This window comes from Takifugu rubripes, chromosome 13 (genome assembly GCF_901000725.2).
Source record: "Takifugu rubripes chromosome 13, fTakRub1.2, whole genome shotgun sequence".
Taxonomy (NCBI): domain Eukaryota; kingdom Metazoa; phylum Chordata; class Actinopteri; order Tetraodontiformes; family Tetraodontidae; genus Takifugu; species Takifugu rubripes.
The window spans coordinates 13,585,229-13,611,214 of NC_042297.1; the positions used below are offsets into that span (position 1 = coordinate 13,585,229).

The window sequence follows — 25,986 nt, forward strand, 5'->3', positions numbered from 1 at the left end:
ATCAGAGGTATCGCCATATCTACTGCAGTTTGGAGTAATGATCCACGGTTAGAAGAGAACCAAAACTTGCCCTCCACCAAGGATGCTGCCTTTTCCAGAAAGCCTTGAGAGCAGCAGGGAAGAGCCAGTTATTTCCCGTAGAGGCTGAGTGAACACAGATGGGGCGGGGGTTGTTACCCCGTGTCAGTGTATCAAAGGAAATATTCACCTTGAGAGACAGACGCGTTCGCAGACTCCCCAGACCTTCTCAGTTTCCACGTTCTGGTACCGAACGGTCACGTTCTGGTACCGAACGGTCACGTTCTGGTACCGAACGGTCACGTTCTGGTACCAAACGGTCACTGCGAGATGGTTTGTTGGGGGTGGGAAGTCCAGAGTTTTAATGCTGCAGATTCCCTGGTATGTTCCTTTGAAGTCTGTGCTCGCCAGCAGACACGGTAATTGTCTTCAGGGGCTCTCGCTGTGTGTGTGCAAAGGAAACTACTTAGTGGAATGGTTTGCCTGTGTGGTTTTCTGCAAGTGCTTCAGCCTGACGCTTCAGCAGAAAAATAATAAAGGCGCAGCTTTTTCCCTTTTGTGACTTGTAACTACTGGGTGTAATAGACTGCAACTTTCTCTTACTGCGCCATTTAAAAAAAACAAAAACCCAAACCTATTTGTGTTTGTTATTCAGCGCTGCCACAGTTGCACAATCATCAAATGGAGGCTAAGCAGTGAATGGAAGAGAAAAACCCGTTCCCTTGGAACGATACAGCAGTTGGCTTGTTGAGTCTAAAAGGCTCTGACTGTTGTGAGGCAGCCTTGTTTCCTTCTTGCCCGAGGGCCACGGCGGGAGGTGAAATCATAAACATGGCTGGGAAAGTGAAACTGGGCTAAGTGCTGAGGTCTGTGTGAATCTCTCTGCTGAAACGCACCGCTGCTCAACACCCCAGCAGCAGAAAAGCTCATTTTGGGGGCTTCCTCATTGGGTGGGAGGGGGACACGGGCTAATGGGCCATCAACATGGCACAGATAGAATCATAGATTTCACCTTAGCTAAGCTTCAACTGCAGTGATTTGCAGTTTGTGAGTCTTTTTTTTTTTATTGTTGCACCTTTTGCTGCGCAGAAACACACTTTAACGCCGGCGAGCTGACTGGCAGAGCGGCGGTAATTGGAAAATCATGGACCCGGTGCCGAGCTTCTAATAATGAGCCGTCTCTCGTGTTGAGGATATTAATAATGAAAGGCTTCAAGAGCCGGTGTTGGACACTCCTGGATAATTAATGTTCACTCTCCAACCAGACACCGGTTGATTCTGCAGGTGACGGAGTTGAATTTTTAATCATGGCTGCTCAACTCGGGGAGGGTTTAAATGAAAGGGACATAAATGAGCTGCGGGAGGACTTCTGTTCCGAGTGCACAAGCTGAACATTTCAATCTTTGACTTCCTGTTTTCCGGGAACGTGCCCGTCCCTGCAGTCGATTCGTCCGTTGTGATCAGACCTTTAACTTTGCCGCCATTCTTGGAGCCGTTCCTAATGAAACTCAACGCTCCCTGCAGATGTTTCACAGTATATGTGACACAAATGGATGGTTTCTCCTCCACCGCTGGGAGACTTTTAATGCAAAACTGGTGGAGAAACGACTTGGAATTAACGGCAGGCGGGAATAAAGCACAGACCGTGGAGGGAGGACTTGAAATAAACGCCGCGCGTCATAAAATGTGCCACTTTCACACTGAGTAGTTGTATGAAAGGGGCCCCTAAAGAGATCCCTGGGAACTATTTTCCCGCAGGCCAGTTTTTCCTGGTTGCATTAATGATGAAGGGTGTGAATTCACCAACGTCTGATGCCACAAGATCACCACGAACCATTGGGCATGAAGCTCAATTGTATATTCAGAATTGTCCCAATTATCACGTCTCTATAAACTGAGTCTTTTAAAAATGGCGGCCTGGGCACTCTGGTCGGTGATGTTCTACATAATAGTGAAGAAAAAACTGCCAATTCGGTTCCAAAAACATTTTTTTTAATAGAGAAGTGACAGGACTAACCGGTTGCTAACACTGGTGCTTTACCAGATCACTCATGGCGGTTGGCTGCCTCGGCCGCGCTCTGGCCCTGTTTCGTGCTACAGTGGAAAAACAAACATGCAGCAAAGCTGAAAGGCGGTTACAGCGCTGTTTCCTGAGGGCAGTTGCGTTTGAAGGGTTAACGGATGCCAGAAGCGGGCTCGCATTGTTGGGCGAACACGACAGATTAGAGAACGATTGGCAAACGATTGCTGCTGCACGCAGCTCCCTACACCACCCTTTCACCTCCCACGTGTAGCCCAGTATCTCTGAGACAGCCCATCTGCTCCTCCACTCCCGGGGTGAAACCAGCCTTGACAGATCTGGCTAAGCAGTATTTCAAGTGTCCTCAGTGGGGGGACACAGTTGGCTTTGTGTAGCTCCCTATCTGTCAGCATCTCTGCCTCTGCACTTCTCCCCCAGCTTAAAGTCTTATTATCTGTCTTTCTCACAGAATCATACACCTCATTTTTGTTCTCAGGCTCTCCCCCTCTGCACCTTCCCTGCTTTCTGCCCTTTTCCCTCCCCCCTCTCCTTTCCCAGCCTCCTCATTTTTAAAAGCCACATGCTCCCAGCCCGTCTGGCTCAGTTGCACCCTGCCAATGAAGGGCTTTTTATTGGGCTGAGATTGAGTGCAGCCAAGCAGGGCCTGGCTGGGGCTGAAGCTGGGGCCAGCTCCTCTGCACCCACCCCCTCCCCCTCCTCTTACACAGACAACTCCACATGCCTGTTGTGGTCTGGCCCTGTCGCCCAGAAGCAGATTACTTGTCTCTGCTGCCCTTAATTGCCGACAGCAGCTGAAAAGAGCCAGAGAGGGGGAGAGAGAGGGAGGGAGAGAGAGGGAGAGAGAGGGAGAGAGAGGGAGAGAGAGGGAGGGAGAGAGAGAGGGAGAGAGCCATTGTAGGGAAGGGAGAAAGAAAAGTGATGGCTTGTTGAACTGTTACTTGACAAGCTTGGACTCAAAGGTTTGTGTTCCTGCTGTCGAATTCTGGCTCTGCATTAGTGGCTTTTTATTAAGATGGATGTTGTTTTCATCAAATGTTGGTGGGAAGTCACGCCGACTCGGGCCGTTCTGAGAATGCAGTGTATGGAGCACAGATGATATGAGGGAAGGCTGATGGAGTATGTGGTGGAGGGGGAGGGGGCCCATTTGGCCTGGCCTTTAAGTCATTGTTTTTGCTCCTGTTTAATCCCCTGTGACCGGATCCCAGCAAATAATTGAATTTGTGCAATGACAGAGCTGTGAAACTGCTAAATAATTTTTACAGGCTATATGAAGTGTTTTGAGTTGTGGTTTTTACCACAGATGAGGACGAATTTAACTGATATTCAAACGCACTTTTATAAAAGTGCACGCAATGAATATATTAATGGGGAGTCGGCACACGAGCAAGGTTGAGGTGTATATTTTATCAGCTTTGGAAGCAGATTGGAATCGAGCCCCGCAGCAGATGTGTTTTTATTGTGAATCTGACCCAGTCGCCACGTTTAGAAAAAACTAGCTGCCGAGTCCTTGTCCTGACTTCTAAAGTTTCCCCAGGCAACCTTCTACCAAGACTCACATTTGAGATGCATTTTAATGCAACTGTCACAAGAACTATCCTGCCCTCCCCCACGTCAAACACCCAGGATGCCCAGAGGGCAGAACTCAAACCTTCTAGACAAAGAACACAGATGCTAATGAGGGACATTACAGAGTCTCGTGCTAAAAATTGATTCTTGACATAATATCACTTATTCCGAACCGCTGCACGTGTCGACACATTTCCCTCAGTCTCGGGGCTCCTTTCAAAATAAAATCATCAACGCTGTAACGCTGTAGGATTTCTTGTTATTGTACTCAACAATTTCTTCATTCCAGGAATCTAATTGCTTTGAATCTGAGCTACACAGACACCCCCCTCGATTAATAAGGCCACCCCTCATGTCTCATTCACAATCCTCCGTGCCCTTTTGATTAACATGCCGAGGCAAAGGAGCCGCACATTCAACAGCTTTAAATGTTAATTAGCTAATGGAGGATGAAAGCAGCGTTTCACGTGCGCCCACTCCTCACTGTAGCTGCAGCCACTCTGCCTCCACCAAGATCACCACCATCTTGTTTCCTCGTGCACTTGAGAAAATGTAGCCATCTTGTAGGTCGTGGTGTGTTTTATGCTACAGGCATTCAGTCCTGTCTTCAATATTCAGGTCACGTGTTCCCGTATTTGATTTAGACGTTGTCCCTGTTCTCCTTTCTGTGTGGGCTCATTTCTTCAGACTTTCTTCGCGAGCAGAACATGAAAGAAAACACATTAGCGTTGCAATTACTTGTTATTAGAGTTTTTTTCACCTCTCCACAGATCAGATATGAGCAGATAATGATCTCATTAGCACCAGAATTAGCTCTGTCACTGGTTCCGAGTATAACGGATTTTTGTGCTAAGCCTAAGCGTAAAATAATCACAACTTGGCGTCAACCATCTTTAGCATCCACGCTATGTGGCCTATGTAGTTGCAGATTTTGCAGAAGCAAATCTGTCAATCCCCGGAATCGGCGTGTCTGTTTCATATTTTTGCAGGTTATTTTTATTTAGCGTCATCATGTCTGTCTCAGGTTGGTTCATTTTTATGTCAGGTCTTTTCTTTTACTGGAGTAAAGTCACTGCAGTTACAAATGCCAAACACGAGCTCTTTGCTGTCTTTAACGGGTTCCTGTTCTGACTGTTGCCGTCACACCAGCTGAAGCTGAATAAGGCCAAGTCTAAATGAGGCTTCGTGTGTTTCTGAAACACATCTGACCCACTTACACCGACCGCTGTCATAGTTAATTCACTGTTACACCAATGGGTCGTGTGCAAATACTTCTTTTTGTATTGCATGGCTGCTAATTTTATTATATTAGGCACGTCATTGGGTCAAAACGAATGTTACCGAGGCTGCTCGGTTGACCAAATGAAGTCTGGATAGCGAGAACTTGATTTTTTGTCTTTCCACATATGGATTGTGCAGTTTATGTGCAGTCGTATATTGGGAAATTAATTCAAATGGCACCTTTTAATTTTTATTACGCCTGCGGACTCATTGCCTTTATCTCGTTTAACCAGTTTTAATTTACACATAATTTTTTTAAGAGCTGATTTTTGTTGACTCTTGGATGAAGGGGAGACATAATTTGATTGGAATCATTGTGTTCTTTGGTAAGAGGAGTCAAGGGGCTCCTTATGGATCACTAACAACGTCTAACGACTTGGAGTGTTTGCATATTTCATCACACATCTGTGGGTGACGCTAGTGTTGACATAGAAAATCACCCGACACGAGCAACTCTATCAGTACCCCCCCAGTTTGTGGGGGGCTGTCCAGATGGTTTGTAGACTCTGTTGATTTCCCTTAAAAGCCCCAAATTTGTCACAACCTTCAGTGCTCCTTTGAGGGAGATGGAGATAGTGGATTTAAGTGTGTGTGTGTGTGTGTGTGTGTGTGTGTGGTGGTGGTGGTGGTGGTGGGGGGGGGGTTCCTGGCTGGCTGGCTCGATGCAATCATAGTCACTATCTGATGGAGCTGGAGGAAATTGGATGAGCTGAGAGCCGTTTGCTGCCAGTGATGGGAAAGATGACTCCTTTGTCACTGTGTCAGTCAATTCTCTACTCACCTGAGAGACCGATCAATAGGACGGGGGAGGGGTTTTGAGCCGGAACACACCCTTTCCTTCACAAGAACGCGGTGAGAAATGTAAAGTACGCATAAATACCCACCTGAATGTGGTGGACGTGTGCCTAAAGTGTGCTGTTGGTGAAATGCAGCGTGTTGGACATCAACACCGGTGTGGATTTGTGTCAGGGTGGCTGTCCAGATCTCACTCAAGCATCGCTGCAGCAGAAACAGCAGCATCTCTGTGATATACGGCATAAATAGGAATGAGTAGGAACCCTCAACGAGCAGTGCGATGGGGATGGAACAGCGCGTTCTGGTGACAGGCTTTATGTTGGTGCCGGTCATGAGCTTTTAATGAATTAGCGACCGACCTTCACCGTCATATTCACGTCGTTTGCTAACGCGCAGCCTCTTTGAAAGGTCACAGGCATTCAGACTGATGTGGGGAGAGATTTATCTGAGATTCAGCCGGAGATCAAGGTGAAAGAAAACACCGGTGGATCTGTTGACTCGCCTCTTCACAATTGTTGTGCTTTGAAATGGCAACTCATTAGCATCCACATTATTAGTTGTGTAACTCTGTAGCTTCAGACCCAGTGAGACTGGTATTGGTTGCTGTCAGGCATGTAGTATTACATCAGGTACTGAGGACATCTCACATGCTGTCTAAACAGAGACGCTCACTAAATGATTGATCAGAGATGCTGGGCTTCAGAAGGGTTTAACACATTCTGCACACATCACAGCCGAGGTGATGCTAAACCCGTCTTTCCTTCGTTTGACCTTCTTACCCCCGCAGTTCCCTGATACCTGCGACGAGTCGGGATCCCCATTCGTCTTCATCTGCACCAATCCCCAGGAGCTGCTGGTGAAATTCCCCATAAAAGGGAGGCACAAGATCTGTAAGTCTCACAGCTTTCATGTAAAGGGAAGTAGAGTGGATTAAATTAGAGTCTACAGCAGCTTTCTCCTTTGGATGTTAGCGCACATAAATCCACACGAAGAAGAGCAACGACACGTTTTTATTGCTTATTCCATGAATAAAACCAAATTATGCACACACACACACACACATACACACACACGGATCCTCTCCTGGAGCCATCTGTAAAGACGGGGCTTTACTGTCAGGTTGCCTGGGGTACAAGCCAGGCCTGAATGTGCAATGTTACTATAGCGTGTGATTTATCGCAGGGCTCAGACACATTTTCCCTCTGCTGCCATAGCTGCTGCGGCAAAATGATGTACCTGCAAGCTCTTTTGTTAATATTTCAAAACCCTTTAAAGACACGAGAGGGTTGTTTATGCAGCGCTGCTCCATTCAGATCTCACCAGATTGATGACCTTTTTTGAGAGGTTTGGGAGGGGGGGGGGGGGGGGTGCAGAAAATACACCACAGTGCTCTTTCTCTTTTTCAGAATTAAATAATGTTGCCGATAAAGAGGCTGAACTGGATGACACACGACTCCGCGCGTGCTGTCACAGGTGCTGCAGCTACAGCATTCACTCGTGCTGTTGCTTGCACTTTTATGGGTCAGCTATAAATATGGCTTTGGGGAACTTGCTAATAGTAAATATTTAACCGTTTAACCTCTAATAAGCATCAGACTCAAATCCCTCATCAGATGGAATAATAACACTAAAGTCTTTTACACTGCAGTGTAGTTTTGATGCCTTTACACGTGTTGTGTCATAAAGAATGAATACCTCAGCAGTATTTTTAAATGGCTTCCGCGTTTATAGCCTGCTGACCCAAGCAGGGGTGCAGTAAAATACACCGTTGCCCTGATTGTCTATCTAAACTTTGGCTCTCGCATATACTATAAAATATGATGTAGATTGCTCAGCTGAACACGTCCACTATATCTCTTATATTCCCACTATAGCAGCTGAGCCTTTTATCCAGATTCTGCTCATTTTTGTCCCAGGAACCAGACGTTGGGGTCCCTCTGGGACTTGTGGGAGCACTGTTTTGCACTTCAGCCAACACGTTTTTAAAGGAGGGAAGCTGGACGTTATCGAAATGACAGCAAAGGAGACGTGGAGGTCTGCAGCGGGGCAGTAACACACCCTCATGCATTGTTTAGCATCCATGCTAACAGAAAGCCAAGCACGGGCGCATGAGGGCAGCGATGGGCTTGTTGTGAGCGCGCAGTATTCCTTATTTTTGTCAGTAATGTTAGCATGAGTGTGACAACCTTGTGGCTCTACGGCACATAAACAAAACAGGGTCCTTGTGTAAATATCAAACATTGAGCAATCACGTGAACCAAAATTAGATACATGGGTGATTGTTCCATTCCCTATAAGCACATAAATGTACAGTGACGGGTGGATGTTTTTCTAAAGAAGTTTATTCTTTTAAGGCATTTTAGGGTTGTGCTCCCTGTTCTGTACTTGGTTTTGTTTTCCTGACTGAGTGGACCTTCGCAGTCTTGCGTGTCTGATTCTTGTCTTTTCTGTGTTGCTCTCTTGGCCTTTCTTCCACCTCAATTCCCACTTTATATTATGGGTCAGGGCATGACCGCCTATCCTGCACAGGGAGGGCAACTGCAAGTGCTTCTCGCTCGCTCCCCTGCCGGCTTACGTTGACAAGAGCTGCGTGTCACTGACATCTCACCCCAACTCATATCAGAGTGGGCAAAGAATAATGTGGTGTCCTGCTGTTTTACAACTACCTGCACGCTCTGTGCTTTGGTACAGAACCCATAAGGTATTAAAGAAGATACACTTTATTGATCCCACAAGAGGAAATTCAGTTTTTAAACACATCTTTGTTTTTAAAATTGAGGTGAGATAGAGTGAGTAGGCTGACTGTGACGTATGTCCTGAACATTAGGGGTTCAGTACCTTGCTCAAGGGTACCTCGAAAGGGCTCCAAGGGTGTCCTGGCACGACTCCTGCCACCAACCTTGTGGTTAAAAAGAACAACTTAATTATCTAAGCTCATGTAGCCGCTCATACTGGAGGTTTTGTCTGATTGGAAGGCTGAATGAAGCGCTGAAGGCTTCCTGATGTTCTGCTTTGCTGACTAATGATCGTTCATGCCGGAGCTGGAATCATGTCAGAAACATTCCTGTGCAGATGAACATGAGAGGTTGCATTTGGCAGATCTCGAGTGATGCGATCCCTCCTGTCAGTCGCACCATTCGAGCAGTTATCTCTGCAGGTAGTACGGTGGGTGATGCCAGCTGCAAACCCGGGTTGATCAGTGATTACCCCCGTGGAGGAGTCTGTGACATTTAAAATGGCGCACAGCCAAGGCTCACTCCCTGTAATAAGGAATGTCTATTATGGTTTATGGTCACATCCTGCGAACGTTTGTGTGTGCGGGCGCGAGTGTGTGTATCTGCACGCTCACTTCTCTGTGAGCTGAAGGTCAGTCTGGGTGTTGAAAGCTATTTGGCTCTCTGACATGAACCTACATTTCCCTTTTCTCCTCCTTATAAATGTCTTTCAGCCTGATGTCCTCTGCGGTTACACATACTCCACTGCTGGTTGTTCAAGGTTACATTCCAACATATTTAATACGCACTTTATAGATGTTTCAGTGTTAATTCAAGCCAGAATAGCAAGTACAGTATAAATATGGGCTGGGTGCTTTCCAAACCACAACCACAAGCTTTAGAAATTAGCTTTGATTTGAAATATGGTCCCAAAAATTCAAACCAATCAAGGAGAAAATGCTAAATTGGCACGGCGTGAGGATATTCTGTATGGAAAAACAACAAAGACGGCCTGTTAAACACTCATTAGGCCACATCATAATAACCTGCTGATAGTTAATAAAATGATTGTATTTAGCTTTATTTTTGTAAAGCACTTTAGACTCCGACTAGAGGACGTCGTAGAAGGAGCTTGAAGCAGCAGAGGACTTTGTGGTTTACTTTCTTATTACGAGGCCTCCCAAGAATAAAATCCTATTACGTCCGAGCATGAAGAGCGTGTTGCCTCGGTAATGCTCTGTGAGTGAATCAAATGGCTTCGAGTGCTCAGCCAGCAAGAAAAGGAATGTCTCTCTTGCACAAACACGGAAATATTCAACAAGCAGCAACTCTGGATTAATCAAAGGAGAGCAGCAGCTCATCAGCCTGTAATATTCAAGCCATTGATGAGCTCTGAGAGTCATTAAATCTCAAATTGCTCCATCTTACACAATCTCGGATGGTTTGGGATAAAGCGTCACGTTATTAAAAATTCTGTTCTGTCTCGGAAATGTTGAACAAAGACTCCTAAAGGTTTCTCCCACCAATGTACTCCTCACAAAAAGTGCCAAAGGGAAGGAAATAATTGTCACCGATTACAGAGACAAAATGGAAGGTCCTTTAACAGCTTTTAAAGAAGAAAAGGTCACTCCTCACTCATCCCTCACGCTGCTGCACAGCGTATAAATCTTGTGATATGACACATGAATCCAGTGAGTGCTTTGTGAATATTGGCTTATCTTTTCTTTTTTTCCTTTTCCCTGAGAGATTAGTCAGTCTGATGGCTCCCTCGCAGATACAAAGGAGCTCTCTTCTGCTGGGGTTTGATCTGACTACAGGGAAGAAAGTCATGAATATAATTGCTGAGATGAGGAATTCAGTTCCTGCAGTGGGTCAGGATGAGATCCGCTTTTCATCTGTGTTTGCGTAAGTCATCGACATATATAATCTGAGCATCAGCGCAGGCTGGAGTCGTTGCAAAGGTCGATAACCCAGTTCTCCTGCCCTAAGCCTCGGGCTTAACACAGGTTTCACTTCTTTTTTCTCAGATAACGTTCAGGAGTCCACTGAATTCATTTAGCCACTTTAGCTATCATACACTAATCAAATCACCAGCCGATGATCTGCTCGGCGTAGGTGAAACTGGAGATTGAATCTTCCTCTCCTGTTGTGATGGACGGACGCGTCCATACTGGTTTGACAGATTGTTGGCGATGCGCTGCCCTGACTGGCCTGTAGTTGTCCAATTTCACAGCCTCTGCCAGTTAAAAGTGAATAAATAAACAAATAAGTCCTCCTTTGTTCCTATGGAGCTCCAGATTCGGAAGTTTAGCCAACGGCTACAGCTCTTTCCTCTGCTGAGTGAGCACGATGTTGCTGTGATGTTGCTGCCGTGCGCGTCGTCATGCAGCGGCAACAACGGGAATTGATTTCAGCATAGAAAATTGATGAATAATCTTCGATTTTGCCTCATGAGAGATCTGCGATGAGCTGCCAGCATCGACATGGAGACGCCAATTTTTTGCCCTCGTTTTACAGGTCAGGCTTATTATCAGAAGAAGCTTTCCTCATTTATTTGTCCGGCTGTCCATCGATCGGTCAGGTGCTTTCAGGTTAGCCAGGCGTGCTGTGTGGGAGAATGCAACGGTCAAGAGAGCGTTTTCATTCAAATCTGTGCTTAACATGCTTCAGCAACGCGTACAAAGAGTTTTTAACAAGACTCCCTCGCGCGATTGGCAATTTAATTTGACTAGCGCAGGCATTCCATTGGGATTGGACGCAGCTAGCAGATTTCCTCAAGCTCCTCGACCTTCTCCAACACGGGAGCAGTTTTCCTCCACCCAGGATTTTATTAAACCATCTCCTCCCCCTGGTCATGGCCTAAATATTTACTATTAGCCACTTTTCCGATTGTCCAGAATTGAGGGCAGGATGTTTTAGCTGGAGAAATCTGAGCGCTGGATCGCAGTTGCAGCATTTAGCATTTTTATACTCACACCAGATTATAAGAACCGTTCCTGAACGTTGGTAGAAAGAGACTAATGAGGAATCCTGTGATTTATTAAGCATGTATTGATGAATGACTCTGATTTCATCAAGAGCATGCCTACATTGATGGTAGGAAAATCTTGAATAACATATGTTGTTTACGTTGCCATCCCTGTGTTACGACCGTGTTTCCCCTAGTTACCGCTTCAACCCATCATCAAAACATCCAGTTCACCCTCTCATCTTCACCACCAGCTGCTGCAGCTCTTCTTCTGGTTTGGCTCCATGTTCATTGTTGAAGAAATATTGAGCCCTCAAAGCGATGCCATTCATATTACTCACCATTATGGGGCTCACTTGAGGCATGATAATCTATATTTACTTGTTCCTGTGTAACAGCCATGTGCAAAGGGAATATAGTGAATATATATTCCAAATAATTGATCCTCTTTACTGCTTTGTTGCGTGTTCAGTGTGATCCTTTGCACACAGCGCTCTTCCAGTGCTCTCTCAATGTCATTTGCATTTTCCACGCATTCATTATCAAGCCGCTGCAGTGTGTTTTGCTTTTATCCCTCAGGTTGCCCCACATATGAAAATAACACATCATATTCCCTTGGAAAATAGCTCGCCGTTAAATTCCACGCTGCTAACCATCAGCTGCACTCTTACCTCCTGATTACCTCTTTGTTTTGTGTGGAATCGCTGCATCTTGGGACAGAAGTATAGAAAAAGCCAATTACCTCACAAATGGACACCTTCTCTCCTGAGGTGGTCAGGATGCCCCCCCCCCACCCACCCACCGTCCCTTCTTTGTTCCTCCCCTGTGCTTTTCAACTGCTGGGAGAAAGAAAAAGGGTTAGTGCGATTGGAAGTCCTTTTTGGTTATTTATTCATGGATTTTCCATTTAATATTCATGTCTTTTTTTCTGCACTATCTGGAATACGGAGCCAAATTTGCTGGCAGGGGCCAAAAATCAGGTTTCAGCTCCAGTGAACCCGGTGGATGAAGGGAAGAGATAGATGGATAGATGGATAGATAGAGAGGGAACAAGAGAGCTGGGTTTCATGTGTTCTGTAGTAAATATGAGGCAAGCCTTGAAGGTGACAGGCTGTGTTTATTACTGATCTGTCAGCCGGTTAATGGGAAGCAGAGAAGAGAGAGCTGAGACCAAAGCACACCGATATGGGAGTGAGAGGAAGCCCTGAGCAATAAGCTCGGTTATACTGGCTCTTCTTGTTCTTACAGCTCTGAGAACAACACTTGTGCATGCTGAATTATATTCTGCAGCAACAATATTTCAGTCCATAATAAAAAAAAAAAAAACCATCTGTTTCGCTTTGTGGGAATGAAAACATTGAAAGAAAATAAACCGATAGTATGACTTCTCCCCTCCTCTCATCATGGGCTGCATGTTTGCTGCAATGCTTTCAGGTCTTTCCTATAGAATTCAGTGGGTTCTAGTGTTATCATCAAAGAAATGCACGCCGCTGCACAGGTACAAATATTGTTTCGCAGTCACAACATCACAATTATCAACTGCTTCACGAAGATGTTCCATTCCAGCACCATCACGCTAAGTGCGCGCGCGCAGCAGCCTCCGTCTGAACCCTTGTCAAGCTAATCACTGCGTTAATGGAATAGATCATTCCTCCCTGTGTTAATTGCTCCAGTTGTGTGATCGGGAATTTCTGGATGGTTGACTTCCTACATCCGACACTCGCTGCGGTTCCAGTGTGAACGCATGCAAAATGAGGTTTAAAAGGAGGACAGCCAGTCAATCAGCTGTCATGCTTTTGTATTTAAATGAGGATTTAAGAAGGGGAATATCCATAATCAAGAGCAGATCATCTATGAGATGATAAATGTGTTGAACAGCCATCTGTTTTTAACAATTTTGAGCTCTTGGAGGCGAGCTTTGCATGGGAGCATTTCAGTATTTGATCCTGCTTAAGTTCAGAGGTTTTATCAGCAACACTTGCTAATGAAACCACTTGGTTTTCCTGCCTCAGTAAAGTGTGAAGAATTTGTCTTTATTGTTACAATAGATTTCTCCCTCCTTATCTCGGCCGAGCTTTATCACTGTTATCAGTCATTGCAGCGCCCTGCGAGCAGCATTCAAGATGCCAGATTGTTGCTCAGTGTCACGTAAAGTGCACAGATGCTATTTTTAGACCCTGATTGTAAAGCGGAATATTTATGATTGCATTTGGGAAATCTGTTTGCGTTTCCGAGCTCGGTGCAAACATATGGCGCTGGAATCCCAACAGCCTGCATCTGTGTCTGAGTCTCTGGGTCACTGTTGGCCCGTGAATGTGAAATACTGTGATTTTTTTTTCAATAAAGCCCGAGTCCCGGTGCAAAAATGCAGCAAAACCTGGATTAGAAGTGCGGCACAGAGGGTTTGAAAGTTCAGCCACTCGTCTCCTGCCTGCTGCACCACACACAGCAGTGTGTGTTTCCTCTGTGGCCTCACGTTCTCGATTTATGTGGGTCATCGGAGGAACACACAGTATGAACTGCTCTTACTGGTTCAGTCAGGGCTCTTCCAGCTGGAACGGCCCCATCGTTTTGTTCAGCACACACTCAATCGTAGCGCTGTGTTAATCGATGAAAATGTATTTGAGTCTTTGGACCGTCCCGTTGGTGTGTGCGCTTTCCTTGGTGCTCCTTTTGTTCACCCTATTCTGTTTTGGCTGTTTTTGGCCGTCAGAGTAATCAATCTTGGTGGGGGGGCAGACAGATGTGCTCACACTGAGATCGATGTCCTTGATTAGTGAGTGATTACTCTTCTCTCTCCCCCTCTGTGTCTCTGTTCAACTCGGACATCCGCCAGTTAGCCTGAACGGAGTTAGCCGCGCTACCACGATTTTGTTAATTTGCCGTGTTAGAAACCGAGAATCAATCGGTGGATTATTTCCAAAGTTCAAGTAGCTAATGGAGGTGAGGATGTTAAACTAGACATGACCGATGGATCACCTCGGGCGGCTAAGGTGCCCCAGTCAGTGATGTTTTTTTTATGTGAATACAAAGTGAATATGAGAAACACGTTTAATTCAGCAAAAACGGTGTTTAAATCAATAATTGCACATTCATTAGTGTCAGTTTTGAACTCTTATGGATTGACTGACACGTTTTAAACAGCTAGAGTGGGGGGAAAAAACACTCAAAGTAAAGAATGTCAAAGCTTATCTTGTTTAAATGTATTATTGTTGTGCTGTAAGGCTGGGCAATATGGTCTAAAATTAATATCACCGTATAACTATAAGCATAACAATTGTCGGTAGAGTTTGGCCAAACTTGTATCATTTATCCCGCCTGTGCTGCACACTCATGTGGTGCTGGGAAGCACTGAAGCCAGGTTTTCCTGGGGTTGTATGTTGACTCCAGCCCACCGAGCCACCCAAATGATGCACTGGTGCCACAGAACATTCTGAAAGCATTTAAGAGCTGCTGTGGCCTGACGTGAGCCACCGTTGCATCATTGATGTTGTGGCGGATGAGTGTCCGCTGTGCTGACGTTTGTCACGCCTGAGAGAGGTTAGCTGGTGGTGCAAGGAGCGGCTTCTGGGAAAATACAGATGTTTTAGCGTAAACATTGGCGCTCTGCTACCGTAGGGTCATGGGGGTCTCTTTAAGAGCCATTGTAATCATCTTTACTGCACCCGTGAGAAAAAGCAACACCGCCATTCCCAACGCGAGGAGGCTGTCAGCTGTCAGCGTTTTCAGAAGAGCATTTGATTCTCGTCGGCTTCCTCTCCCTCCGATAAAAGCAGACAGATGTAATGGCCATTAGCCTCGGGGAGAGACGCGCAGATGTGTCAACAAGGCTTGACTTTTACAGTCCAAGTGAAGTCTGAACAAACAGTGGCTGTGTCGGGGCCTGCGTGGCTGCACCGTGATCCCGGGACACGGTGGCGAGGCATTGCCCCGGGACGCCAAACAGACCGTGACTCCCGTCCTCATTACAGGAGAAGGTCAGACCACCCCCAATATGGAAAATAAATAATGCAGGGAAAACCTGAGTGCTGTCTCCCCCCTGACAACATCCACCCAGCCTTGTCCTTCATGAATAAGTGCTTCCTCCTTTCATATACTCACACTCTCAGCTGGGTTTATTAATATCGGGGTGCGATTAAGTCCTGGTTTGGTCTTGAATTTGCTGGTCATTGCGTTGACGACTGCTACAACTGGCTTCACCAGCAGAGTTACTGCTAAAAAACACGGTATTCCCGTGAAAGTTGGGGATAAATTTGTTTGCGTTTGTGTTCACAAATGTTGGAGCAGATCCAGCATTTGACCACCAGGGAGGAATTATTGTTTTTCTCTTATCAATAGCACTTTGACTCAAACCTTTGACATGGATTGATTAGAAGATTACTAATCGTTCACCTTGACTTCCTGACACGGCGCCTCGCACCGTTTCCTTCACAGGGGGATTTTAGCCACATTTAGCCACATTTAGCCAGTTTACCTATTGCTTCCTCACTGCTGTACAACTCCTTTTTTTAACTTCAGCTCAGCTCTTTGTGAGTATTTTCTAACAATATTGGCCACCAAGGGGAATTCTTCATCACACAGAGAAACAAAACTCTAAATAATTCATACTTTCACGCATGTCTCTATATTTTGGGGAGGATGTGTGGCCATGGGCCGCTGTTTTTGCCTCTGCTGCAGTTCAGTGAGCTCATTTTCTCTTTGTCAAATCCTTTAAAGCTATCAGTCTTTATTCAGTCAGTGTCCTACAGCGGTGGCACCAGCCAGGGAAAGAATACTTGAAATTATAATTAAGCTGTAATGGCATCAGCAAGTTGATATTTCCCCTCCCCGTGTGTACTCTCCAGTTAGCCCCCCCGCCTTCCATGTTTAGCTTGATCTCTTCAAATTTATTTCCTGCTTTGTAACCAGAGGCAAGAGCCCTTGACTCGCTGCCCCCACAGCCACAGCCAAGGCAGCCATTTAAGTTGTGATTAAAAATTAATGGTTGAGTGAGAGGCAGAAGAGAGGGATCGGGGGGAGGGCGGGGGGGGGGGGGGGGCAATGCTTGGATGAGAGGATATGATTCGGAGAGGCGAGTGAGTCCAAACAGCAGCTGCTACCCTGATCGAGGGTTGGAAGGTCTTCTCACAACTGCGCTGTGTTTAACTGCTCCGCTCACGCCCCCACCATGAATATTGCATTACCGCACTACAGGGCTCCTTGTGTCTCCCCCCACCGAGTGTTGGGCCGAGCAGCGCTGAGGCAGCCATGTGCAGCCTGACCCCCCCGTGGTGGGGGTTCAGGCCCACATTTGGGCTGAGCAGCTAACGCTCCAGACCAGCCTTCACACCATGTGAGGGCCAGACTGATTTATAGGGGAGGGGGGCGTTTTTAACAAGCTCCACCACTGAAAAAGAAGGTTTGCCTGCATTTATGCCACCTTCCTGTCACGTTAGGACCCGCCATTCCCAGTGAAGCTCTGGTCCAAAGCCTCCCAGACTGGTGGTGAACTGTTTCCCAGGTAGGGCTGTAAAGGGAAGGGAATGTGCTCCGTTAATGCAGGTGGCGTGACGGCCTTTCCTTCCACCCAAGGTCAGAAATAAAGGACGATCAGTTAACCCCACACATCAGCCAAACTTTGTCATTCCAGAAGAAACGCCACACGAGGTCCTGACCTTGACTTTAACAGACGATGAGCAGCGGCGCTTAATTCCCAGGCTGACCTTTCCCTCCTCCTGGCCTCTCCCTTCGTACCGCTTCAGCACAGACTCCATCACACGCCGCTACGTGCGCTCCTTCCCCTGAATCGTGGGGGATTCGTTATTCAGCGAGGGAGCCTGGCCAGCTCCTTCCTGGTGGCTTCCATTCTTTATCACCAGCGGCTCAATGGTACGGATGTTCTTCTGGGATGGTCGGAGCACGTCTTCGCACCATTCCCTTGAAGGATCAGCTGTTCATCCAGATATCGATTTGATTTCCGAAAGAGCGAAATGAGAGAAAATGTTCTGTTATTTGCACCTTTTTTTTTGCAGTCATAATAATCCCAATTATCAGGAGAGTCGATAGAGAACGACATGTACCCTCTTTTACTGCCGGGAGGCCTTGAGCAGTGCGTGAGCGCAGCCTTCAAGCTCGCCAGCTGCCATCGAGCAACTTTGAGGAGACCATCTCACAGTGGATAAGTGTCTCCAGCCATTAAACATAACTCAGGTTGAAGTAATGAAGCCGAACAAGAGTGCAGAAAGCTTTAAGATTGACTGGAGAAAAGGAATCATTTGGCATTAGAACCATTAAACCAGGCGGCAGCATCGCGGCTTAATGAAGGGTTTTCGCTGCTCGGCCTGAAAGGCATTAAAGCTGTCAGAGACTTGGGCTGATGACAAGATGACCAGCAATTAATCACATCCACCGCTTTCCGTGATGCATCAGAACAGCCGGGTTTTTTGAAATGTTGATTTTCGTTGTGGCTAAACATGCAGCACCTGATATGATGGAGATCATATCTGCTCCGTAACCTCTGCCGCTCCGCCTCTCCGCCGCTCCGCTCCACATTTCTTACATAATTTGATAATTCTGTCCCATTTCCTCCGCTGCTGCCATCGCCGCTCCAGCTTTGGGGCTCATTTGCAATGCTAATGAGATGAGGCAGCAAGTAATGGTGTGCTGGGGAGCTGCCTGGTGATATGGTAATCCTGCTGGCGTTGGCGTGCAGGCAGTGGCGGCGCTGGCATCACGGCCTTGTCAGTCGTGTTGTGGCTCATCTGCTCTATCAGACAGCAAAACAGCAATAAGTAACGTTAGTGTCCTGCCTAATGTGTTTGACTTCAGGCTCCTTCATGCAAAGCCTTTTTTTTTTAAACATTTCACATATATGCGCGACATCCGTGTCCATAATCAGCCTTCATCTCCAGTCAGAAACTAGGCTGCACCTTCGTCTTGCTTCCCTTTGCCCATCGCCATAATGGAGCAGACAGTTCTTGGTTAATGCAGCAGCAAGAGAGCGTTATTTGATTCCAGGCATGTCGCTATCTGGCAGCCTTCAGTAGGAGCTCCTCACTTATCTCCCTGTCCTGTCCTTGTGATTGGAATTACAGTCATGCCAATAACAGAGGCAGGCAAATGGATTATTGAACAACAGTAAGTGGCTCACTCCACTGAGCTGGATGTTTGTGCTCGATGGCTACAGACGAATAAATGCTAAGGATGTGGCGCTTGAGCTCTCTGAAGTGCTGAGGAGGCATATTTTGTTATTAGCAAGTAGCTAAAACCATTTCAAATGACCATAATAAAGTGAAAAAATGACCTAAAATACCCGAAAACCTAATGAATTGGATGGATGGGCCATCTAAAACAGGGGGAGGAGCCTTTTTCCCTTTCTGCTGCCTGCCACCAGGGGGCAGTCTGCTGTTAAATGAAACATCATCTGCCCTAGTCTGGTTATATATGACACGTCCTCATGAAGCTCAGGATTTATATATTTCAGTTGCACCTGTTATTGAAGAATTCTCTCAAATGCTTAATTAAAGGAGCTGAAAGGGAGAATAGCATCATCATCATCATCGTCATCATCATCATCATCATCTCTGCCCCTGCTCCCACCTCCCCTGGTGTTTCATTAGTTTTTAATGTATTCAAACCAGCGTCGCCCCTCATCCTTTTATTTCCTGTTGCCCGTATTGATTTTCCAGCTGCTGTTTTTGATCCGTCAGAGGGGCAACGATCCCGGCAGCCTGCAGGGCGTCCCTGGAAGATCTCCGTAGAGGGAAGCTCAGTCGTAGCTAGGAACGTTGGAATCAGCTTGTTTTGATTCACTGGGAGCAGAAGGACAGACATGGAGATGATGGAGTGTCCACTAAAGAGAGACAGGCTGGAGCTGTCCCCCCCCCCCTCACTGGGGGATCAGCAGCCTGCAGAATGGAAGGCTGCTGATGCTGAGCTCACCCTCGGGTGCTGTATTCTATAATAGACTGCCTGAGTAAACAACACAGGAACCTGTCAGATACCAAATGTAGATTGTGAGGGTGTGTTTTACTGTGGGGGGGCTGCTGCAGGAGAGCAGTGCAGAGAGCAGTTTCCTTTTTATGGCTTCAAACTGGACTCGGCGGACACTCCAGAAAGGAATGGAAATCTGAAGGCGTTTGAAAGCGGCCGGCTGCCAAAGGGCCAGGAGAAGCCTTCCAGGATGAGCTCCAGTCCATGGATTATCTGTCCATCACATCACATCCGTGAATTTTAACAAGGCGCTGCTCCGTCTGCACCGCGGCGCAGCATCATTTTCCTCTTTTTCATGTGGCAGACGGAGCACAGTACAGCTCAGATCATGTCTCTGGGAAGGAGTTATAGATAGATACCTAATTAATTAATAATGATGACAGATTGAGACAGACCTGTGCTGCAGACAAAGCTCTCAATTTACCGTCCTCCCTCACCTCTGGTCATGAGCTCTGTGGACTAATGGCTTCCTCAAGCTAGGCTAGCACCTTAAAACGACACGACTACGTCCATTATACAAGTATAGAGTCAGAAATGACCAGCTAATAGAATTCTGAGGTAGGAATAAAACCATTATTAGCATTCCATTGATATGCTAGCGCTCCATTTGTTACATGAATATGCATGTGTGCATAAGATTTCTGTCAACAAATTGCCCTCATATGAAGAGATGATCGTTTTATGAGCGCCGACTGTGATGCTAACATCAGACAGCTGGTTTTTGTTGGCGGCAGACGTGATTCTGTCCGTTGCACAAGCAGGGAAAAGGAGGACACGTTGCCTTTCACACCCCGAGTTCTTAAGTCTTGATATCACCCTTTCCTTCCTCTGCATCCCAGAACGTTGCCTGAGAGCGTCGGAGCTTTCAGGGAAGGATGCGGGGACGCGTGAGATGCACTCGCTGATCAACTCCAGCTGAGCCCTGTGCTGCTGGAAATGACCGCTAATCACCACACGCCACGCTAGCTACTCTTGTGTTCTAACTCCAGCTTCATCGGGTCCGATTTGATCTTGCCTGTAAAGGTGCATCGGAATAGCAGCGTTCGCTTTGGCCCGGATGAGGCCGTTTTCCTTTCTGCCTGATTTCTAATCTATAAAGTTGTCGCAGAGACGGGTTTACGTCTGTGAATGAAAGCGTTAGCATAACCACCGTGAGGAGACTGAACCCCCCCCTGCTGATCTCACTGCGCTGACATTAAACTTCCTGAAAAGGTCATCTGGAAGCGCTTTGCATGTGTGAAGTCCTTTTAATGTGTTTGCTCTGCCTGCGTATTATCTGCAAATGTGAAAAGAACACAACAAAGAAAACGAGTCCAAAAGGCGGACATCGGATTCTGCTTAGACGATGACATCAGGAAGTGGGGGAGGGAGGATAATATACGGCAAACACAACCGAGCCCAATATTGGGAGCTCAAATGAAAGACTACATGCATATTAGCCCAGATTTGGAGGGGGAAAAACCACAAGAAATTCATCTGGCAGGATCGTGCCAGTCCAGCTTCACACCCACACGCTCTCTCATCCTCCTCTTGCTTGAACCCCCCCCCCCAGACCTGCCTTCCTTCTCTTGCTAATTACCAAGTGTGCTGCCTTTCTCTTCCAGCAGCTTGTGAAGCTCTCCAGGAGCACAGCTGACCCACTTTACATGCAGCTCTGCAGGCTGAAGCGCCGCTGATGAATTTCTGCTCTCTGTGAGCGCCCCCCAGCACCCGATCATGGGCTCTTAACCCGCATCAAATACTGCACTGGCTGTCTCAGGGTCCGGGGCTGCTCGGTTGGCTTGCGTCCTTTTAAGTGACGCTTATTTCTGAGTCAACATAATATAGACCAGAAATGACGGTAAAGAAGTCAAATAAGCAAGTCCCTCTAAAGTCGCGGGGCCCTAAGACTTTAATTTCCTCTGGGTTTAAACTTTGACCTGGAAATTAGGAACAGACAGCAGTCAGAGGAGCGCACGCTAGCGCCGGGCTCATTATTTGGACATCACAATCAGCTCCAAATGGAAGTTACGCAACAGTGAAACGCAACAAAACGAAGGTCCGTGTGGAGGAAAAAGGGCTGATGAAGCATGACAGAGGTGACGGTGATGTTAATACAGTCAGGACTGAACCAGGAGTGAGCGGAAGGGTCGACGCGGCATTTCATCCAGGGTCAAATTACCTGCGAGTGACTCGGGGATTTTGCAGTCGTGTCTGCCCGTTTCATTCTGATGTCGTTACTAAACATTAGTTATTTATGGCCTGATTGGAAGAGCCGGGGGTCGACACCAAAACTGGTAATAAACAATTCCTGGTCCCACATGGGATGCGCTGAGTGTCCTTATTATGAACTTTGCAATGAATATATGGCTACTCAGCACTGGCTAAACCCCCTGAGCATCTCCAGCTTGCTAGCTGCACCGCTACAGCGCCGCTGCCCTGTGCGTCCTCCAGTGGTCCGTCGAGGCCCTGCTGACGAAGAGGAACAGCCGCCCACCTGTCAGCAGAAGGGCAGACCACGACTGCTGGCACTGGGAAACTGCCCAAAGGCCGAGAAATGCATTAGACTGTCCCGCAACAACCGCCAGAGTTCAGTGTGCATATTGGTAGCATAGCTGCTGGCAGACAGGTGGATTTGATTTGGAAATGTTGCGGATGGGAACTTCACACATGTGGTGGTGAGTGTCAGTTTGGTAATGTGACTGTTAGCATCAGTCTGTTCATATAATATAGAATTCTGTTAGCATCGGTATACTTTGGTATACTGTAGATCCAGTATTCCCAGTCGAGCCCAGGTCCTTCGGTAGCGTCAAGCTCCCTGCTGCTGATGCCCAAAACAGCGTCTGAATACCTGTTCTGTTCCGAAGGTTACCCCGCGTCCGATCCATCGAACCGCTGCGAGCGTTAACACAGCTCCCTCCGAGAGCGCCGAGTCTTTCTGAAAATTTCCATCATTAGCTGTAGTTCCTTTGTGCCGCCCCGCCCCCGCTCCTGAAAGAGAACGGGGGGGAAAATCAATAGCATCTGCTGCTCGGCGGCTAGGCTACCGCTGCACGGCTGAAGGAGACAAACCCTGGGTGAGCAAAATGGATTAAGCATCAAGAGATTTTCAGAGATGATGATTCCCAAGTTTGTCCACATTGATGAAGCACTAACAGAAAGCGCCGCCGCGACTTCAGAATCAACAGTTTTGCCACGGCGGCGAGGAGCGCGGCGAGGAGCGCGGCGAGGAGCGCGGCGAGGAGCTGCATTTGTCACACGCCAACCGTGGATGTGGGTAATTAGTGTGTGACACAGAACACTGCTAAGCTAACAAACGATGCATATAGGGAAGCTAATTGCACGTTGTGGCATATCCAGGGTGATTGGCAGCCCCCCCACCTCGGCAGCCACCGGGGCTCTTCTAAAATGATGGCCTCTTTAAGCATTATCATGCTACACGTGACAGCTAACTGTTAATCAGGAAAGGGCTTTACTTCCTCCCCGCTACGTCCCCCCCCCCCCCCCCCCCCCCCCCCCCCCCCCGCAGCCTCTGTTTATTTGCTCAGCATCCGTTTGAAGTCTCTCTCTGGCTGGGCGGGAGGGTTTGACTGGTGGAGGAAGTGCACGTGCGTGTGTCGTAAAGGGTGGGCGGAGCTCGCCGTCTGTGGCGTAAAAGCTCGGAGGAACAAAAAAGGCCGGACGACAGAAACGAACAACGATGCAAAACGGACCAGGCTCGACGCGACGCCTCTCCTCTTGAGCCCCCGCGAGGGAAATAACGTGCGCTGCCGCGTGCGCACGAGGCAGGTAGACGGCGTGAGCGGTCCGCTAATCACGGGTCGCGCGTGCGCGGACACGTCAGAGACATCGACGTGCACCTGCCGCGTCACGTGAGGACGACACGACTCCATCTCCATTTTTACCAACAGTCCAGTTGCCTCCGGCAGGGAGACTGATGGCGACGGGTCTGTTGGATCAATGTCACGGCGCCGCTGCCCAGAGCGCCGACCGCACGTGTGCAGGCGCCGTGCGCGCCTCCCTCTGACAGCTGACGGGCCCATCAGCATTTCTCCTCCCATGTGACGGACAGCCGGCCTGCACAGACCCAATTGGAACCTTGAACCGAGTCCACCTCCAGGCAAATGAGCCAGGTGTCCTGACCCGACGGGCTGCTCGGATGTTTACCGCCGCCCTCAACAACAAGGGGCGCCAAAGGTGAACAGGCATGTGGGAGAACTGCAGGACACCGGAGCTGCTCCCTCTGAAAGCCCCGGCTGTTCTGTTGTTTTGGTCGGAACCGCCGCTCTCACCCACGCCACCGGGCCCAGGCTCCCATCAGAGCGGCGAGAGTTGGGCAGCGTGAGCGCTAATGCTAACGGGTTGTGAACGTGCAGAGGTGGTGAATCAGAGGTGACGCAGGCCGTCGGACAGCGTCTTCATGAGGATGTCGGCGCAACAGCGCCACTTTGGCCCGTTTGGTTCTACTCGCGTGGAATTTAGCGTAATCCTAAATGGGGGTGGGGGGGGGCTGGAATGATGTGATGTCTTCATGGAATGATTTTTAATTCCTGGTTTGTTTCTCCGGAGGTTCTTTGTTTCTTCTCCCTGTTTAATTTATGCAGCGGTCAGATGAATCACAGGAAACAGTCAGACAGCGGAACTGAAGCCATGCGCACACAGGAAGTCCCCACCCCCACCCCCCACCCCCGTCATCTGTGTCGACATTTCGAAATCGTCACATCTTACACAAAAACATCCAAAGAAATATAAAAATTTGCTCCCACGGAAGCCGATTAGCTTAGCTTGGCTAAAATGGTGTGTGTGTGTGTGTGTGTGTGTGTGTGTGAGGCAAGTTAAACCTGATATTTATGGACCAGCTGCACACGGCGCTCTAAATCACGTCTGTCTGCACTTGTGTCCTCCTCCTCCTCACTCTGTCGTGCACCTGTGCACGTACTGTACATCTGTACACGCCTACAGATATTCGGGGGTCCCGTCCCCGGAGAACAGGTTCACATCTGAGCCGACGGCCGCTCGGCTGTACGTGACGGCGCAGGAACACGCCGGGGCGCCCGACCTGCAGCCTGAGATGGCGTGCGTGCACGAGCGGGGGGGGGTCGGCGGTACCGTGGGTTACCGGGCTGTCAGCGCCGGCACATTCCTGCCTCCGCACCGCTGCACCGATATGCAAATGGCTCCTCAGGATGCGGAGCCAGATCAGCTCAATTTATTCCATCCTGCTCTCCACCTCTTCCTGCACTCACCCTCCCTCTCTGCTCAGTTTCCCTCTCTGCCCCCCCTTCCTCCTCCCCCACCGCCTCTTCCCCTCTCCGCTGTTTTCTATTTGGTCTTGGCTGCTCTGTTCCTGGCATCTGCCCCCCCCCCCCCGGGGGGGCTGGACTGGTTCGGGGATTTCTCCTGAGCGCCTTCAGGACGACCGCTTAGCAACAAGCGCGTCTGTTCTCTCCGTCTTGTACAAGGTGCACCAATCCCCTTTTAAGTGAGTGCTTTGGTCTCGGTGTTGTTGTTGTTGTTGTTGGGGGGGGTGGGGGTGGGGGGTGTTTACTGTGCTCACACGACACTGTCGCTCTCCCATCACTGGTTTAATTACCAGTGATGGAACAGCAGCGGCACAATTAGTCAGTCAGGCTATCTCAGCAGCGCGTGGTGTCATCAGTAATCTGGGTTGAGCATAATCTAAATGCCAATGTCTCTCCTTTGTGATTCAGACCCCACCCCAACCCCCCCCCCCCTGCATTTACATTATAATTAGATGTGGCCAAGGCCGCTTTCTAAGGACCCTCTTTAATAACACGGCTGTGTTCACCTTTTCAGAGTCCCACGGTGGCCGTTTAGAAGAAGAAAAACAAGCTGTGCTTTAGATTTTGTTTCTCTGACATTATGGCTGCTGGGGGGTTCCTTGTAAACAGCCCCCCCCCCGCCCCCATCGAAGAACCTGCGAAAGGAATGAGGCGAGAACATGGCGCCTCACAGCCCATTACAGTGAACAGGACCTGGACCTGCTCAGATTAGCTCCTCAACGCCGCTTTTAGCCTCTTAATCCACAATCATGTTTGTTGTGAACATCGACCTTCGACCTCGTCCTCGTCCTCGTCCTCGTCCTCGTCTCACCCTCAGTGTCTTTGATTTTTACTGATTGAATCCTCCCCTTTTCCAGTTTCCACAGCGCCGTTTCCAGTGGTGATAGTTGGCGTCTGATTTGGTGTTTTGAGTGGATGTGATAGAAGGAGAAAAAAGACCTGATTTCCATTTTTCTGACGTCCCCCGGAGGGCGCGAGGAGGCGGCTCGGGGGCCTGGACTTATTTGGACTTATTTTAGCAGCAGAATCACAAGTTCTGAAATTGAGAACGGCCAGGGAACACTTGAGTAACGCCGCGGAGCCACGGAGCCTTTTCTAGTTTTCCTTTTTCCGAACGCTCTTCCAAATTAAACAAAGGAGAAAATCTGGCGTTTGGAGGATGCGTTTGGATTTTGGCGCCTCGGGAAGCGTCCACGGCTTCGCTGAGAGGGGCCCTTCGCTGGGGTCACGTGTCGGCGTTGTTTTAGGCCGCAGCAACAAAAACGCAGCCTTTTCCACCAGTTGCTGAAGAACAGATGAGCGCTCGCCCGCCAAACCTCTTACGCCGGTTCGGAAGAATGTTCCAGTTGG

The 25,986-nt window shown here is 48.2% G+C and overlaps 1 protein-coding gene across 1 annotated transcript in view; it reads left to right on the top strand.

The window, feature by feature from the left end:
* trip4 (thyroid hormone receptor interactor 4) overlaps positions 1 to 25,986 on the top strand; it is a 43,966-nt gene that overhangs the window by 11,460 nt on the left and 6,520 nt on the right. Inside the window, exon 12 of the mRNA XM_029846197.1 lies at positions 6,489 to 6,591. Coding sequence (XP_029702057.1) covers positions 6,489 to 6,591 — 103 coding nt within the window. The remainder of the gene's footprint in view (positions 1 to 6,488; positions 6,592 to 25,986) is intronic.